The sequence below is a fragment of the Pholcus phalangioides genome, unplaced genomic scaffold (genome assembly GCF_987345545.1).
Source record: "Pholcus phalangioides strain wild (caught in Gottingen) unplaced genomic scaffold, Ppha-v1.0 ptg000022l_1, whole genome shotgun sequence".
Classification (NCBI taxonomy): Eukaryota; Metazoa; Arthropoda; class Arachnida; order Araneae; family Pholcidae; genus Pholcus; species Pholcus phalangioides.
The window spans coordinates 38701639-38717902 of record NW_028301615.1 but is presented as its reverse complement, the minus strand read 5'-3'; the positions used below and the strand labels follow the sequence as shown (position 1 = coordinate 38717902).

General features: G+C 37.7%; 1 protein-coding gene across 4 annotated transcripts in view; it reads left to right on the top strand.

Moving 5' to 3' along the window:
- Positions 1-504: 504 nt before the first annotated feature.
- The window catches only part of LOC149070417 (uncharacterized), a 117672-nt gene continuing 101912 nt past the window's right edge, over positions 505-16264 (top strand). For 2 of the 4 annotated variants that reach the window (XM_089250146.1, XM_089250145.1), the window contains exons 1-2: positions 505-635; positions 9996-10117. In XM_089250146.1, the coding sequence (XP_089106272.1) occupies positions 9998-10117 (120 nt within the window). In that variant the 5' untranslated portion in view covers positions 505-635; positions 9996-9997. The remainder of the gene's footprint in view (positions 636-9995; positions 10118-16264) is intronic. The other 2 variants (XM_089250147.1, XM_089250149.1) reach the window with 2 other exon arrangements.

The following is a 16264-nucleotide window of genomic DNA, read 5'->3' as shown; positions in this document are numbered from 1 at the left end:
ATTCTAAATGGCATCTTACCAGCACCTCCTAGAGATAGAAGGCCTCTGCACTCATGGCCCCCACAAGGGGTGGGCTGACAAGGCTCCAGCACTGGGGCCCGGGATGATTTTCACAGTTTTTTGCTTTTTCACGCTATAAATTCATCATAAAGGGGCTTGTGAAAGTCTGGTCGGGAAGCCAGCAAAAGATCCCAGCCTGGTTTAATCTATAAAAATTCATTGCGTAAAAAATATGTTGTTGATAGACTGTTTGCTGCCATCTAGCTCCTAAGGATGATACTAGATTGAGTTTTATTATCTTTTTTGTAAATAGCAGATGGCAGCAGCTTTTCCGTAATGTAAGCTCGATGATTTCATTTCTCGGATGTTATTATCCAGTTTGTCGTCAGGTGGCACTAAAATTCCCAATTTTCGGGGGTTAAATGTCCCGTGAAGTTCATGTGATATGGTCACTCGGGTGTTAAAACAATCAATCATCAAAGAATCAAGTTTCAACCTTCGGGTATGGCAACACTTGGGAAATTCCACCGATATTTCGCTGAATTATTTTTACCGATAACTGACGTTGGGGTTTTATAAGTATTTTATTATCGTGTCTCAAGTTGTCCACAGTGGAATCGGTCATTTTAAATACGGTAATGTTTTAACTCGTAATAAATGAACTTTGATTCAAAAGTGATAATTCATGATTGCCATGATTATTCGTGCATCATGAAGGAAATGTAAACAATACGTCAATTAGGATAATTTTCCACCCAGTGATGAGTATACTCTTTGGGCACGGCTTTAATAATCACAGATGCTATCGTTTCCATTTATATTGCTTTAATTATTTGCCTCCTTGATCTCAATATCCAACCGTGCCGCGCAATTTGATAGTTATCGGCATTACAGCGAAACCTCTGCAATGATGCTTGGTAGTATAATGATAAATCCCTCTACAACGATATTGTTCCAAGTCTTGTTTAGAAATGTCTATATTCTAAATGCTATGCTGCCTCTCGATATAACGGTACTCCAGCTACAACCATATATTTTTCTAGGTTTTGAGGTTTCACTGTAACCAGATTGTTCATTAATTCACTAATCACTAAGTACACTGAACAACAAATTCTGACAATTTCTACGTCGGAAACAAAAATAGACATAGTTATTCTTCATTTTATAATAATCCCTTCAACAATAATTTTTTTTTTTTCTTTGACCGCAGAGTATGGTTTTATCGAGGTTTCAGTGTTATCCCATTATACAGATAATCATTACATTCCACTCTCAGTTTGAAGAACAGCTCTAGGTTTTTTTTCTTTCGTGTGGCGAATAGGTAAATTTTCCATAAGCGTGGTCAACACCAAAATTGACAACCCTGATAGCCAAATGAGTGTTTTTCTAGTTTTGGCAACCCTTTATCAGCCGATAATTAACCACATATTTTGTTAATTCAATTTTTTGTGATAATTTCTTTGCAGTTTTATTACCGCATACAATCGAATCCCATTATAATGAACTCCAAAAAACCAGAGAAATCATTTCATTATAAGGAAATTTTGTTATAAAGAAATTCCAGCTTATTGCATTTTTCCTATGTAAACTTATCTGGGGGGGATTAGAAAAGTGTTTGTTAAAATTACATTTTCGCTACAACGCTATTCGTTAAAACAGAATTCGACCGTATTAGATTTATTATGTATTATTACTTGTGTTTTTTGTGTAATTGTATGTGTTTTTTTTTGCCGATTTTGAATTGCCAGCCACAAAAGCTGTTTGTTTCACGTGAAAAAAAAGTCATTACATTGGGGGTCACCATGCGTATTGAAAATAAAGTGAAAAAAAAGTCTGAAAGCATGAAGGGAAGTCGTCACGAGTGAAAAAGAATCATGCTTTCAGACATCTTTCCTGCCAAATAAAAAGAATCTACCAAAGGTAATTATGCTGTAGCAGTTGAAACAATAGCAAACAAAGCATTATCAAAAGAGATCAAGATTAAAAATAAAATTTGGTAGACTAGATAGGCGATGAGATCAGGATTCAGGGTTTAAGCTAGATAAAAAATTCCTTTAGTAAAAAAGCGAAAAAGGGGGGGGAAGCTTTAGCAAAATGCTGCAATGGTAATGATTCATGGTTGGATGTCTTCTCGTTTCATACCTCCTGTACGCATTTTTGCAAAAGTGGCTACTACTTTTGCCTTTTGCAAAAAATGTGACCGTAGCTTAAACCCTGTCAGGATTGAAAATGAAGCAACATATAAAATGAACTACAATAACATGATTTTGGATTGAGTACTCAGGAATAAAAAAATCAAACTGATATCTTTTAAGTAATACAATGGTTCTTCCTGTTGTATAAATATTCTCTGCATTATAAGGAATAAAAACCCGGACTCTCTTTCGAATAATAAAACTATCAGAGCATAAAAGTCTCTCTAGGTTCAGTGAATAAAAACTTGTGCAATATTTAAAACTCAAAATATAAAGACTTTTATGTAAAAAAGAGTGATGGAGTCTCATCACGAGGACCTGGGTTCAAACCCCACTGATATCACATTTCTTATGTAATTTGATGTGTTGGATATAGATTTGACCTTATAAAAGCTGGATTAACCACGGTTTTCTCTGAAAATTATGCATATAGTAAATAATATAATACATGAAATACAATATATGTGTAGACCAAAAAAAACAAATGTGGGGAAAATTAATGCTGTTTCTTCCCAACTTTCCTCCTTTTCCAAATTTGCATACCTCAAGGAATATTGCACTTAGAAATGCGGATTTTTGTGGCATCAGGGGAGGCATTGAACATTGAAGGACCGGACACACCCCGCTTCCCATCTCAGATAGATATCGAAGCTTTCCCGGGGGATGGGTGTATCTGGAAATTTATTAATTTATGTGAAAATAACAATGATATACATATATACAATAAATAATATGGAATAAATAATCGTAAAAATTGTGATCATATAGCATCATCCACAGATAATCAGTCCGTAATCGTAATAGTCCTTATATAAATAATCAAAGAATAATTTTTTCCTTGTATGTGATAGAATCTGGAAGTGAATTTATCCAATCTAGAATATAACAATCTCGGCAATCAAGCTGTAATAAGATATAAATTGATGTCTATATGTCCGGCATCTCCATTTCATTCACACCCGCCGGAAAAGGATGAAACAGTTGACACTTGTCTTCTTGGGCGTAAATTGTATCGATTATTAGATGTCGGTGAAACGACCGATGCATGTCTTCTTGGCCGTAAATTATACTTTTTAATGGTAACAGGGGAGACGGCAATAACTTTTTAATGGGATTTTGGGACACTGGGATTGTATAAAAAGTTAATTTTGTTACTTTTACTTTAATGACTATACAACCCCTTGTAACATGAATGACATATCTGAGTGATACGTTATTTGGGTACTTTTTCTAATTGGAAGTGTACCTCTAGGATCAACGGTTTTTCGGTATAATGCTATGTGTGCTGTTACTTATGCACCCCTGTATTTTTCTCCTGAAAAAATAGCCAGCAGCAAGACATTTTAAAAAAACACTCGCATATTTTTTCCTGTATTATATAATATACAAATAAATATAATTTTTGAATTCGATTGAAATGTATTTGAAAGAAAGTTCAAGTGATGACAGTAATTTTTTTAACCGTTTCAACATTATATTTGATTGGCTCAGGTTCTGCAACACCAGTTGCCATCAATGTTTTTCAAATGTAACAAATGGAAAAAAAAGAGCTGGGAAAATTTTCATTATGTTAAAAATTATAAACTATGGATAAAAGCTATTTAATCCGTGAGAACTCGCTAGGTTTGCTAGTGCATGAGAACTTGAGTGTGAGGTTTTCTTAATTTGTAACTGATTATCAAGATGGTTGTACCAGCCATTCCAACTGCCAGCTAGACAAGAGCAGAAAATCTGACCTTTCTTAGTTTTGAGCGTGAAGCAAAATATTTCATTGCATGAGAGAGAATCTCATGCAGCGAGTTCTCCCGGATTAAAATTATGAAAAAAATGGAATATAAAAGTATACAAGCTTTGCTGATCCTAAAAATATAATTAAAAATAGGAATATATTTTTGTTTTAAGGTAGAAAGTTATCATTATAAAACTTAAAATACGGACTGGGAACACAATTTTGTGAGAATAACTAGGGATGGGACGAATAGTGATCTGGCCAAATGTTAATTTCTTAAAATTTGTTATAATTATAAATTTATGTTTTTAATTGAAAATAAAATTAGTAATTCCATATGATGATGAATTTTAATCGTGCAGTTCATTTAAATAAATTAAAAAAAATTTTGGTAATTGAAAGATTTATATTACCATGATTTACTGAAAGTCAAGTTTACCCTATGACGTATTGTAAACTGAAGAGCCAAAAAAACTGGTACAGGCATGCGTATGCAAATAAAGAGATATGGAACCAATCAGAGTACGGCGCTGCGGTCAGCAACGCCTATATAACGCAACAAGTGTCTGGCATAGTTGTTAGATTGGTTACTGCTGCTACAATGGCAGGTTATCGAGATTTAAGTGAGTTTGAACGTGGTGTTATAGTCTGTGCACGAGAGATGGGACAGCAACTCCGAGGTAGCGATGAAATTTGGATTTTCACGTATGACCATTTCACGAGTGTACCGTGAATATCGGGAATCCGGTAAAAAATTAAATCTACAACATTGCTGTGGCCGGAAAAATATCATGCAAAGCGGGACCAACGACGACTGACGAGAATCATTGAACGTGACAGACGTGCAACCCTTCCGCAAATTGCTGCAGATTTCAATGCTGGGCTATCAACAAGTGTCAGCGTGCGAACCATTCAACAAAACATCATCGATATGGGCTTTCGGAGCCGAAGGCCCACTCGTGTACCCTTGATGACTGCACGACACAAAGCTTTACGCCTCACCTGGGCCCGACAACACAGACATTGGACTGTTGAGGACTGGAAACACGTTGCCTGGTCTGACGAGTCTCGGTTCCAATTGCTTCGAGCTGATGGACGTGTACGGGTATGGAGACAACCTCATGAATCCATGGACCCTACATGTCAAGAGGGGACTGTTCAAGCTGGTGGAGGCTCTGTGATGGTATGGGGCGTGATATGGGACCCCTGATACGTCTAGATACTACTCCGGCAGGTGACAGGTACGTAAGCATCCTGTCTGATCACCTGCACCTATTCATGTCCATTGTGCATTCCGACGGACTTGGACAATTTCAGCAGGACAATGCGACACCCCCACACTTCCAGAATTGCTAAAAAGTGGCTCCAAGAACACTCTTCTGACTTTAGACACTTCCGCTGGCCACCTAAATCCCCAGACATGAACATTATTGAACATATCTAGGATGCCTTGCAACGTGCTGTTCAGAAGAGATCTCCACTCCCTCTTACTCCTACGGATTTATGGACAGCCCTGCAGGATTCATGGTGGATATTAGGCAGGTTACCAGTTTTTTTGGCTCTTCAGTGTATTTTAATATTACAGAATATTATTTTTTCAAAACTTGTTAAGATTTTACATCTAATTAAGAAAATTCACCCATTAATTATTTTCAACTAGTAATGTATCATAAAATTTACAACTTCTAACGAATCTATTTTTCCAGTATGGGCATTTTTACTAACTCTCTGTGGCCTTACAGCACATAATGTGTTTTGTTTGTTTATACGTTGTTAAAAGAAGGTGAGAAGAGAAAATCTATCTTCCAAGAGAAGAGAGCGTGAGTTGGAATGTGGCTTCCGTCCTGGAAGGTTGTCTGTTTTGAGTGTGCTTCGAAATAAAGGCTTCTTCGTTAAGTTCCATAGTTTCGTGTATAAATTGGACACCCCTCCAATATAAAGTGTCTAGGGATATTCCACTACCTCCCAGAAAAGAGACGCACCTCCGACACAACGTCCCCTTATAAAACTGGCGCCCAACGTCGTGGCTCGAACTCAAGGCAGTACGAAACAAACATTCGATCTCAACTGTGAGGTTCCTGATAGCACCTAAAATCGAAATGGCGTACTTGGCCAAAGGTAAGAAATGTGATTTGATCCTACTCGCTCTAGAATTAGGAGAGGAAGTTCCGAATGATTCGCATGTAGTAGATCTCAAGCATGTAATAACAAAGTCTTACGGTTATGAGGAAGAATTCGTAAAGGCCCTTCTGGCTACTATTATTGGAGAAAGAGAGGGAGAAGAAAAACGAGCTAGAATCGACGAAGAAAAGGAAAGATCTAGAATCGCCGAAGAAAAGGAACGAGCTAGAATCAACGAAGAAAAAGAACAATCTAGGATCGCTGAAGAAAAGGAACGATCTAGAATCGCAGAAGAAAAGAAACGAGAACGTTCGTTTGAACTTGAAAATATGTGGTTGCAGCTTGAGTTTCAACAACTCCCGGAACCGGTAGAAGAGCCATCCGTCGCTCTCATCGATCAGCCCAAGTTTGACGTGAAGAGGTTGATCCCGAATTTCAATCCGAGTGAAGATGATATGTCGCTATTCCTAAAGTTGTTTAAAAGACAGCTAAAATTCTTGAAAGTGGAGAAGGTGAACTGGGTTGCGTATCTGCTGGGAGTTTTGCCGAATGAAGTTGCTAAACTCATTGCTCGAGAACCTGAAGATAAGGCCCATGATTACGACCACATCCGGGAGGTTCTCTTATGCCGTTTCAAGCTGTGTGCGGAAAGATTCCAGCAGTTCTTCTCTACTCACAGAAAAGTACCTGGAAGGACTATCACTTTGAGATCCAAAGTTATTTCGAAGGCTAGCTGTCCGAACTAAACATTAGAAACTTTGACGAGCTGAAAGATCTGATGATTTCAGATCAAATGAAGAAGAGGATTCCACCCGAAGTAAAAGAACATTTTCTGGATGTGTGGAGTGAGTGGACTACCCATGAAAAGATTGTGGAGAAGCTTGATGCTTATGATAACCTTTGAAACAAAAAGAGCGAGATCCAATGTGAGAGGAAGAAGTTGCAGTCAAAGCAACATGAACCCCCTAGGTCCCCAGTGCAACAAAGCGACTTTCATTCTAATCAACGTGCGAATCTGGAATCGGAAGATGCAGGGCGTCATCCGGTCTTAAGATGTTATGGTTGTGGGGAACCTGGTGTTACCAAGTCCCGATGCCGAACGTGTAATCCTCCATCAGATAGACCAGGACCCAGTGTCAACGCTTTGGACTTATACAGTTTATCATCCCATCCTAATACGGAATCGAAAGATGCCAGTAGCAGTCATATTCTAAGATGTTACGGGTGCGGAGAACCTGGTGTCGTCAAGTCCCGAAGTGGAACGTGCAATCCTGCCACGAACACCCCAGAAGTTGGTGTCGACGCCTTGGAGTTTTACAGTTTCTCAACTGAGAGACGTCAAAGAAATGCTATAGAAGTCATGATCGGTCATAAGCGTGGAGCAGTGTGTGCTGACACGGGTGCCACACATTCGGTGGCAGAGGAGAAGCTATATCATCTCCTACAAGAACATGGTTTGCCCTTTTCCCACAAGACTATCGTTATGAGATTAGCCGATGAATATGCTCGTAGAGCCGAAGTCCTAACTACGACTGTGGACATTAACGTCAAAGGTAAAGTGATTCCCACCAAGATGATGGTGTTACCACAGGCCAGAGAAAACCGAACTCTTCTCGGTACCGACTTTCTCAGTGATGCTGGTATCGTCCTGGATGTTCAGCAAGGAAAGTGGTACTTCTCTGAAGCCCCTGAGAAGTGACATCCGTTCATCAAAAGCCCATCTGAAAACAGTGCCCTCCTGGCACTACTTGCTGAGTCACCCTCATGTCGACTTCATGAAGATAAAGGTACCCACCTTACTTCTCAGCAACGAGAACTTGATTAATTCCCGCTGGAGTTCAAGCGATGCTTCAAGCCAGGAGGAGGCCTGATAACTTTCCTCGAGCAGCGAGAACATTATTCCTTCTCAGCAGAATCCCAAAGATGCTCCAAGTCAGGGGGAGGAAGACCTTTCCTCGAGCCCCAGATCAACATGAGTAGTGATGACAAGGTGTACCACTATAGAGGTGGCCCTGGAGAAGGCTACGAAAAATGCCGAGTCATCATGTATCAAATTCTCGCTCGACCTTGCGAGGATGGCATGCTTGCTATAACTGCGGTCGACGTGGACACGTTGCCCGAAGATGTTGGGATCAGGTAGTGTGTTACCAGTGTAAAAATTGTGATCATATTGCCCGTAACTGTCCAGGTAGCCATGCTGATAAGCTATCCAGCCCAATTGGTAAAGGAGTCGAGCAGTGTGAACTGTTGAACTTCATTGTAGTGGAGAAGAGTTCACGGACTCTCCTCGAGTCCCAACGTGGGAGTGATGTTTTGAATAAGATCATTGAAAACGTTGAATCTGCTCAGGAAGGTGATTTCCTAAACGGGAGGAAACAAGAACTCGCTTTGAATCCCGTAAAGCAGTACCGATTCCAAAGGAAGTTGACTCCATTACGAGATGCTGAGACCACAACCATGGTTACCCTGACCCCAAGAGAGTGCCGTTCTTCAAAAGTGTATCCGAACCCTAGTGGGCATCCTGAGAACCGGTGCTATTCAAGGACCAAACTTCAACCTGACGCAAGAGTGTCTGTAGTTGCCCGGAGCTTCCTGCTGCGTCAGTCAGGAACTACTTCCAAAGGAAAGATGGCTCTTACTGGCTCCTCGCCGAGACATGGTCGGAGCCAGGGGGGGGGGGGGAGATTGTAACGAATCTATTTTTCTAGTGTGAACATTTTTACTAACTCTCGGTGGTCTTACAGCACATAATGCATTTTGTTTGTTTATACGTTGTTAAAAGAAGGTGAGAAGAGAAAATCTATCTTCCAAGGGAAGAGAGCGTGAGTTGGAATGTGGCTTCCGTCCTGGATGGTTGTCTGTTTTGAGTGTGCTTCGAAATAAAGGCTTCTTCGTTAAGTTCCATAGTTTCGTGTATAAATTGGACACCCCTCCAATATAAAGTGTCTAGGGATATTCCGCCACCTCCCGGAAAAGAGACGCACCTCCGACACGACGTCCCCTTATAAACTTATTTTTTTTTTTAGTTTTTCTTTGCCTCGTTTGACTCTTTCAGTAGCTCAATACGTATCGGTAGAACTTTCAGTTACGGCCGTATTCACAGACAGCGTTTAACTACAATTGCAGATTGAAGGATTAGAGATCAGCTTAACCAATCTGTTTCTATCTCCATTCATTTCGATTATAGTTTAAACTCTGAATACAGCTGTTGGAGGCCATTCAAGTATTACTTAAGCAGATTTTCAGCCATTTTCGACTCCCTCTCCCCCCCCCCCCCCTTGTCAGCAAAAGTCAGCAAATCCGAAACCCCTCTTCCCTCCCCCCCTCGATGCTGACGTGATACTTGAATGACCCCACAGTGAACTTGTGTAATTCGTGCTCACTTCCACCTTATTGCAGTGAGATCATATTTTCAGTTTCATGTTTTTATCTTAGAAATTCATCCTGACATAACCTCTTTCACAGAAAGGGATATACACCACACAATAAAATATAAGCAGTAAATTTTTAATTTATGCAAAAAATTCCAATTAATGTGATTTTTTAAAATTAGTTGTGCTTAGATTTACAGATATTCAGCTGAATACCTAAGCATTATTTGGCTGAACCAAATATTCAGCAAATGGCCTAATATCAAATAGTAGCCGAATATTAGTTCCATCTCTAAGAATAGCTCATATATGAATTTCACTATTTCGAGAAAAATGTCATTGTATAATCCGCAGTGGTTGACTATTTTTTGTTTCTGATGTTATATTTTTTATTGTAGATGGCTAATTAATCTTTTATTTTTTTGCTGCTCAGCATTGTTTAAATGTTTCAATCGATTATAGTAATAACTCAGGTGATTGGGGGGGGGGGAGATTAGCAAATCAGTTTTAATGAAAAAGGTTTCATAATAAAGACTTACCTGATTTGTTTTAATTTAAAATTTGTCTTTTATTTTGCAGTAATGGCGACTGGAGGCCAGCATGGTACTGGCAAGGAACCGCAACAGCCAAACGGAGATCTTAGCACAAACGGTGGCATTTGTGACAGGTCTGCTCATTGGACTCTTCTTCCAAATAATTTGGTACGCTTCAGTGGCATATTCCTTAGAAAAAATTGTGAAAAATTATCTAATCACTCACCAGAGCTTGACAAATCCCAGACGCCAGGTCACCATGGCGACTGAAAAATTGATGTTGGCACCTAAAATTTTCTATTTGTAATTACTAGCTGAGGTAAAAAGAAATACACTGACTCCTAAACTATGTGGTTGGTGCCTAGATTTTTTGCTGTATTTGTCAAACTCTGTTTCAAACCAAGTTTCCTTGTATTTTTTTCACATTTTTTTCATTTCATTGTCGAAACGTAGGTCTCTCACCCATAGAGATGTAAAATTCTCGAGAATAATCTTTCGGAGAATAGGCTATTCTGGAGAATATTCTCATCGGGGAGAATATTCAAGAATATTCTCTGCTAGGACTACTATTATAAATAACGTGAGAAAATTCTTGTAAGTTCTTGATGAGAATATTCTCCTCTTATTTATAATATAGTTACACATAATATCCTTGAGAATATTCTCTGGAAGGACTACTTTCATAAATTACTGGGGAATATTCTTACAGAAAATAATTATTTTGAAGTTATTATCAAGAATATATGTAATAACATGTATTATAATAAATAATCTCGATAAATAACTTGAGAATAATAATAATTATTTTTGATAAGAATATTCTGTAGTATAATTTATAATAGTAGTCCTTTGAGAAAATATTCTTCGGTGAATTGCACAATTTTTAAAGAAATGTGAGTGATGCAGAATTTAAGTGTATGTGCATTGAAAAAACAACTGTTCTGTATCTTCTTAGAATGAAGGTGGTTGTATAATTGCTTCCTTTATCAATCAACTTTGATTTGTTGTGAACTTATTTCTGAAAATTTATCTAATTTTAAAATAATTTTTTAATGTTTTAATTTAATGGTTTCTAAAATCTTCGTAACCAAACTTTTAAAACCACTCATCATGACCTGGAGAATATTCACAGAATATTCTCCAGGTCATGATGAGAGTTTTAAAAGTTGTCATTGGGGAGTGATTATACCAAAAATTGTTTTGTTGTAAATGTTTCAGGTAATGAAAACTGATTTATGTTTCGCAATATAAACAAAATAAGTAAAAAAATTTAAATTATTTAAAAGAAAAATGATTGATTGAAAAAATTAAATTGAAAAATGAAAAATTCTCGATTATTCTCCAATTTTTACATCAAGGAGAATATGCAGACGTCACAAGTGGAGTTTCTCAGGGAAGTGTCCTTGGCCCCATACTTTTTTCACTTTTTATCGACAAACTCGATCAGGGTATCGATGGGATTACTAGCAAATTCGCAGATGATGTGAAGCTAATGGGGGTAATCTGGAATGAAAGCGATAGGGAGTTGCTCCAGACCAACTTAAACAGGATTGCAGCATGGGCAAATGAATGGAGCATGACGTTTAGCGTAGATAAGTGCATGGTCGCTCATTTTGGCTTGAACAACCCACGGTTCTCTTACGAGTTGAATGGTTGAAAATATCCCGGATTCAACTAGGGTCACTGATTTGGGAATTCTCATTGACGAGCGACTTAGGTTTTCTGAACATTGCTCAGCGGTGGTCAACAAAGCGAATAGAATGCTTGTGGTCTCATTTTCAAAAAGGTCTCTTTGCGTTCTCCTAAAATCATTCTTCCGCTTTTTCGAGGCGTAGTTCATCCTGGACTGGAGTATGCTGTAAGGTTTTGGGGACCATACCTACAGAGGGACATAGACTTGGTTGAAGGGGTGCAGAGAAGAGCTACGCGTGTCCTTATTGGCACACAGGGCTTGAGTTATGAAGAGAGACTTCATTTTTTGAATATGTTTACATTGGATGAACGCAGGTGTCGAGGAGATATGATCGAAGTGTTTAAAATTTTCAATGGGATGGATAGGATGGACCATGAACTTTTAGTACACCGCCAATCGACTGCTTTTACAAGGGGACACCAGTATCGATTGGTGAGGGACAATGCAAGGCTATGGTGTCGCAGGGAATTTTTCTCTAATAGGGTTGTTAATAAATGGAATAGCTTACCCCCGGAGGTAGTAAATTGTAACACAATTGACACGTTTAAAAAGAAGTACAATAAACATGTGGGGGTAAATCTAGAAGCTATCCATTCTTAGAATAAGACAACCATAAGTATTCTTTATGGGCATTGTATAATATTTTATCATGTGTATATATTGTTTATAATTTGTGTTAACTGCATTTTTAATTGGGTTGCTGTATTTTTGAAATATATGACAACCATATTTTTATGGGCATCTTTTTATCAGCCACCTCGTTGGGCATTTTGTCTGTAGTGGCGTTGTATTTGTATTCTCGTTCTCCGAGAATATTCTCACCTCACTTCTCTACTCACCCAATCATATCATTTGATGATGACGAGCTTAACTTAGCAATGTTGCAGTTCTAAATATCTGTGGTTCTCAACTAGGGATGGGACGAATAGTGATTTGGCCGAATATCAGCTTTCTTAAAATTCATCACAATTATAAGTAAAATTGGTGTTTTTAATTGAAAATAGAATTATTAGTAATTTCAATTGATAAAGAATTTTAACCGTGCAATTTATTTACATAAATGTTAAAAAACTGGCAATTAAAAGATTTTTATTATCAATCAAATACTGACAATCAAATTTAATGATATATATTTTAATATTGCTTACGGAATCAATTTTTTTTTTTTTCAACACCTGTTACCAATTTTATATCTAATTAAGAAAATGTCAACTATTATGTACTCTCAGCTAGTAATGCATCATAAAATTTGACTTACTTATTTTTTTCTATTTCTATGTTTGGCCCTTTCAGTGGCTTAATATGTTTCTTGTCTATTTATCTCCCCTGCTCCCCTTCAGTTAGTGAGCTTGTGTAATATATGCAGGCTGCATAGGTAACAGGGCGTATGACATTTTATTGGCAAACCATTGATCCTCCTAAAGGCATACTTCCAATTAGAAAAAGTATCCAAATAATGTGTAGCACTCAGATATGTCATTCGTGTTGCAAGGGGTTGTATAGTTATTGAAATAAGAAAATTAACTTTTTATATAGTCCCCAAAAAACCCAGTTAAAATGTTTTTGCCCTGACTGTTCTGTTGCCAACAAAAAAAATCCCTTTCTTCGTGCATTGCAGTCGAATTCCGTTATAACGAACTCCAAGACACCGGAGAAATCCCTTCGTTAAAATGAAATTTCGTTATAAAGGAATTCCGGGTCTTTGCATTGTTCCTATGTAAACTTTTCTGGGGCATTAGAAAAGTGTTCATTGAAACAAGATTTTCGCTATAACGGTATTCGTTAAAACAGGATTTCACTGTATTTACTGAAATATGAATTCGGAAAAACAACATTGAATGTGGGTAAATCGTTTTACCCATTTTTAATGCTTTTTTCCCCTTAATTTTCCTTTTTTTAAAAATTTGAATATCTCAGTTAATATTGTGCTTAGAAAACATGGAATTTTTTAGTTGGCATTAGGAGAGACAGAGCAGCAATTTTCTATTTGGGTTCTTGAGCACAGTGGCGTGTCTGTAAAAAGGTAGCATTTTTATTTTAGTAACTATACATCCCCTTGTAACATGAGTGACATCATAGTGCTGCACATTATTTGGACACTTTTCCTAATTGGAAGTGTGCCTCTAAGATCAAGGGTTTGCCAGTAAAATGCCATATCCCCGTTATCTATTCACCCTGAATGAATGAATGCCAGAACTTTGCCACTGGACTTATCCCTTTGCCGAGATCTCTTCCAGCACCCTGCATATTCATACTCACTTCCACCTTATTGCAGTAGGAGTGGTAGTCAGCTGAAGTTGGTTTTCTGTGGTTCCTAACTTTGAGATGCAAATGAAAGCCGATCTCCCCGGTACATGCTGGAATGCACGTGCACTTGTTGTGAACCTAATGTGAAGATTGTTTCTGTGTAATGTCGCCATCAATTTTTCTAACTATAAGTGAACTTATAGTTAGAAAAATTGATGGCGACATTACACAGAAACAATCTTCACATTAGGTTCACAACAAGTGCATGTGCATTCCAGCATGTACCAGTTCATTAGAAATTCCATAGAGGAATGCATATGAGGTGCATGTACGGTTAAGTGGTTGTAATAGTGGGATTCTGTTTGCAGGTTCATGTTTATTTTATCCTAGTAATTTACCCTGACATAACCTTTTTCAGAGAAAGGGATATACACGCCACACAATAATATATAATCAGTAAATTTTTAATTTATGAAAAAAATTCCAATTAATATAATTTAAAATTAGTTTGATGTACTTGGATGTATGCAGATATTCGGCCGAATATCTAAGCATTATTCAACTGAACCTAATATTTGGCCAAAGAACCAAATAGCAGCCAAATATTCGTCCCATCACTATCTGGGCCAAATACAGAAGTGAAGAAGGCCTTCCTTGAGTGCTTAAATTAGCACTCTCTAGAAATATTTCTTTTAATTTTATCCATTTCACTTGATGTAATTCAATGGCATTGAGTTGCTATGAAATCTGTTTGATGAATAAAATAAATGACAAAATTTTCTAGGGAGGCGCATGCCTTCTTCAAGAGCCACTCCTGGTTGTTTAGAGGTCAATATTGTTCTGAGGTGACCATTGTGAGAGGTTTCACAGTAATTATAATTTTTGAGACTATTTTTTTTCTTCAATTTTCTAGCATTGTACCTGTAAACCCTGGCACTTCTTCCTTTCTCACTGTTGTAAAATTCACCTTTGGTTTTTATAGTTATAGGCTATACAATGTTTTTTTTTATTGATTTTCATGAGCACACATCCTGTAGTTTTATTGTGTATTCACCAAATCGATTTGTCTGGCTCGTCTCGAAAATTCTGATGGCTAAGCCCAGGGGCGCAGCTAGATGCTTGGTCACCCGGAGCAAGTGCGCATTTTGGCTCCCCCTAGTAATGTTGAAGGAGAGGTTTGAGAATAAACTTTGCTTCCCCCCTTCAGTCCATCGCCTAGGACACCAGACCCGCCTGCTCCCCCTTAGTTGCGGCCCTGGCTAAGCCCAACACACATGCCATTGCCATAATTTTTTACACTTCCAGATTTTTTGGGATTGATTTCTTTCTAAATCAGGTTTAAAAAGTAATAAAATATGGGAAAAAAATATTTTTAGTCTCTTCCAGCACATTTTGGTCTCAATTGGATGTGATTGATCATCTAAGTTTTGGAAGAAATTTTTTGGGAATGAATTCAGTAGAATACAGGGTGGACAAAAAATTCATGAACGCATTTTGGAAATTAATAAAAAAAATCAACCAGTGGACTTGTAATAAAAAAGTGATTTTCAACTTCAGGGGAATCCATCTCCCATTTTCAAGGGGGATGGATAAAATTCACCAAACAGCCAGCGTCAATGCTGTCTTTCCACTTCTGAAATTAGCAAGATGATTTGTATCTGCTTTGACTATATTTCCAGATGAATCTGGATATGTCCCGTTTCCGGGTGGATGGAGTGGGGGGGGGGGGGTTTCGCAAGATTTGATTTGAGAGTTGTAATGACAGGTAATTTTACCTACTGGTTGGCCATGATTGACGAATTGGCACTAATCAGCAATGGTTTGCATTATGCAGGGCTCCCACTCATCCTACTTTTCCTACTTTTTGGTGAAATGTTCTACTTTCTCGGTTTTGTCCTACTTTCTAATTTTTGTCGTACTTTTCCAACATGCTATTGACAAAATTTGTGTAATCAATTTTAATTGAGCAGGAAATCATTCATATATCATATATTGCTAAATATTACAAATGTTGAAGAATGCAATTAATGATTCTGCCAAAGCAGAAATTTTATCATTTTTATGGTTATTTGGGGCGGGGGGGGGGTGTATGTTGACCATTTGGTTGATTAATTTTTCATTTGCTTAGTTCTTAGTTTGAGGGTTCAACACGTATAGTAGTCATTAAAAACTTCTGTCTGGATGGAAAAAATAATTTTGTATTTATTACTTCATGGTCTTGGACAGTAACTAACATTCATCATTCAAAATTACGGTGCAAATAGGTGAAACAACAGTTTGCATTTCAAAGTAGTTGGATGCATAGGCCTATTCTAGGTTTGGTGATTCTGATGCTACCCAATAGCATTCAGTTGTTTTCTGTATTTTTAAGGCAT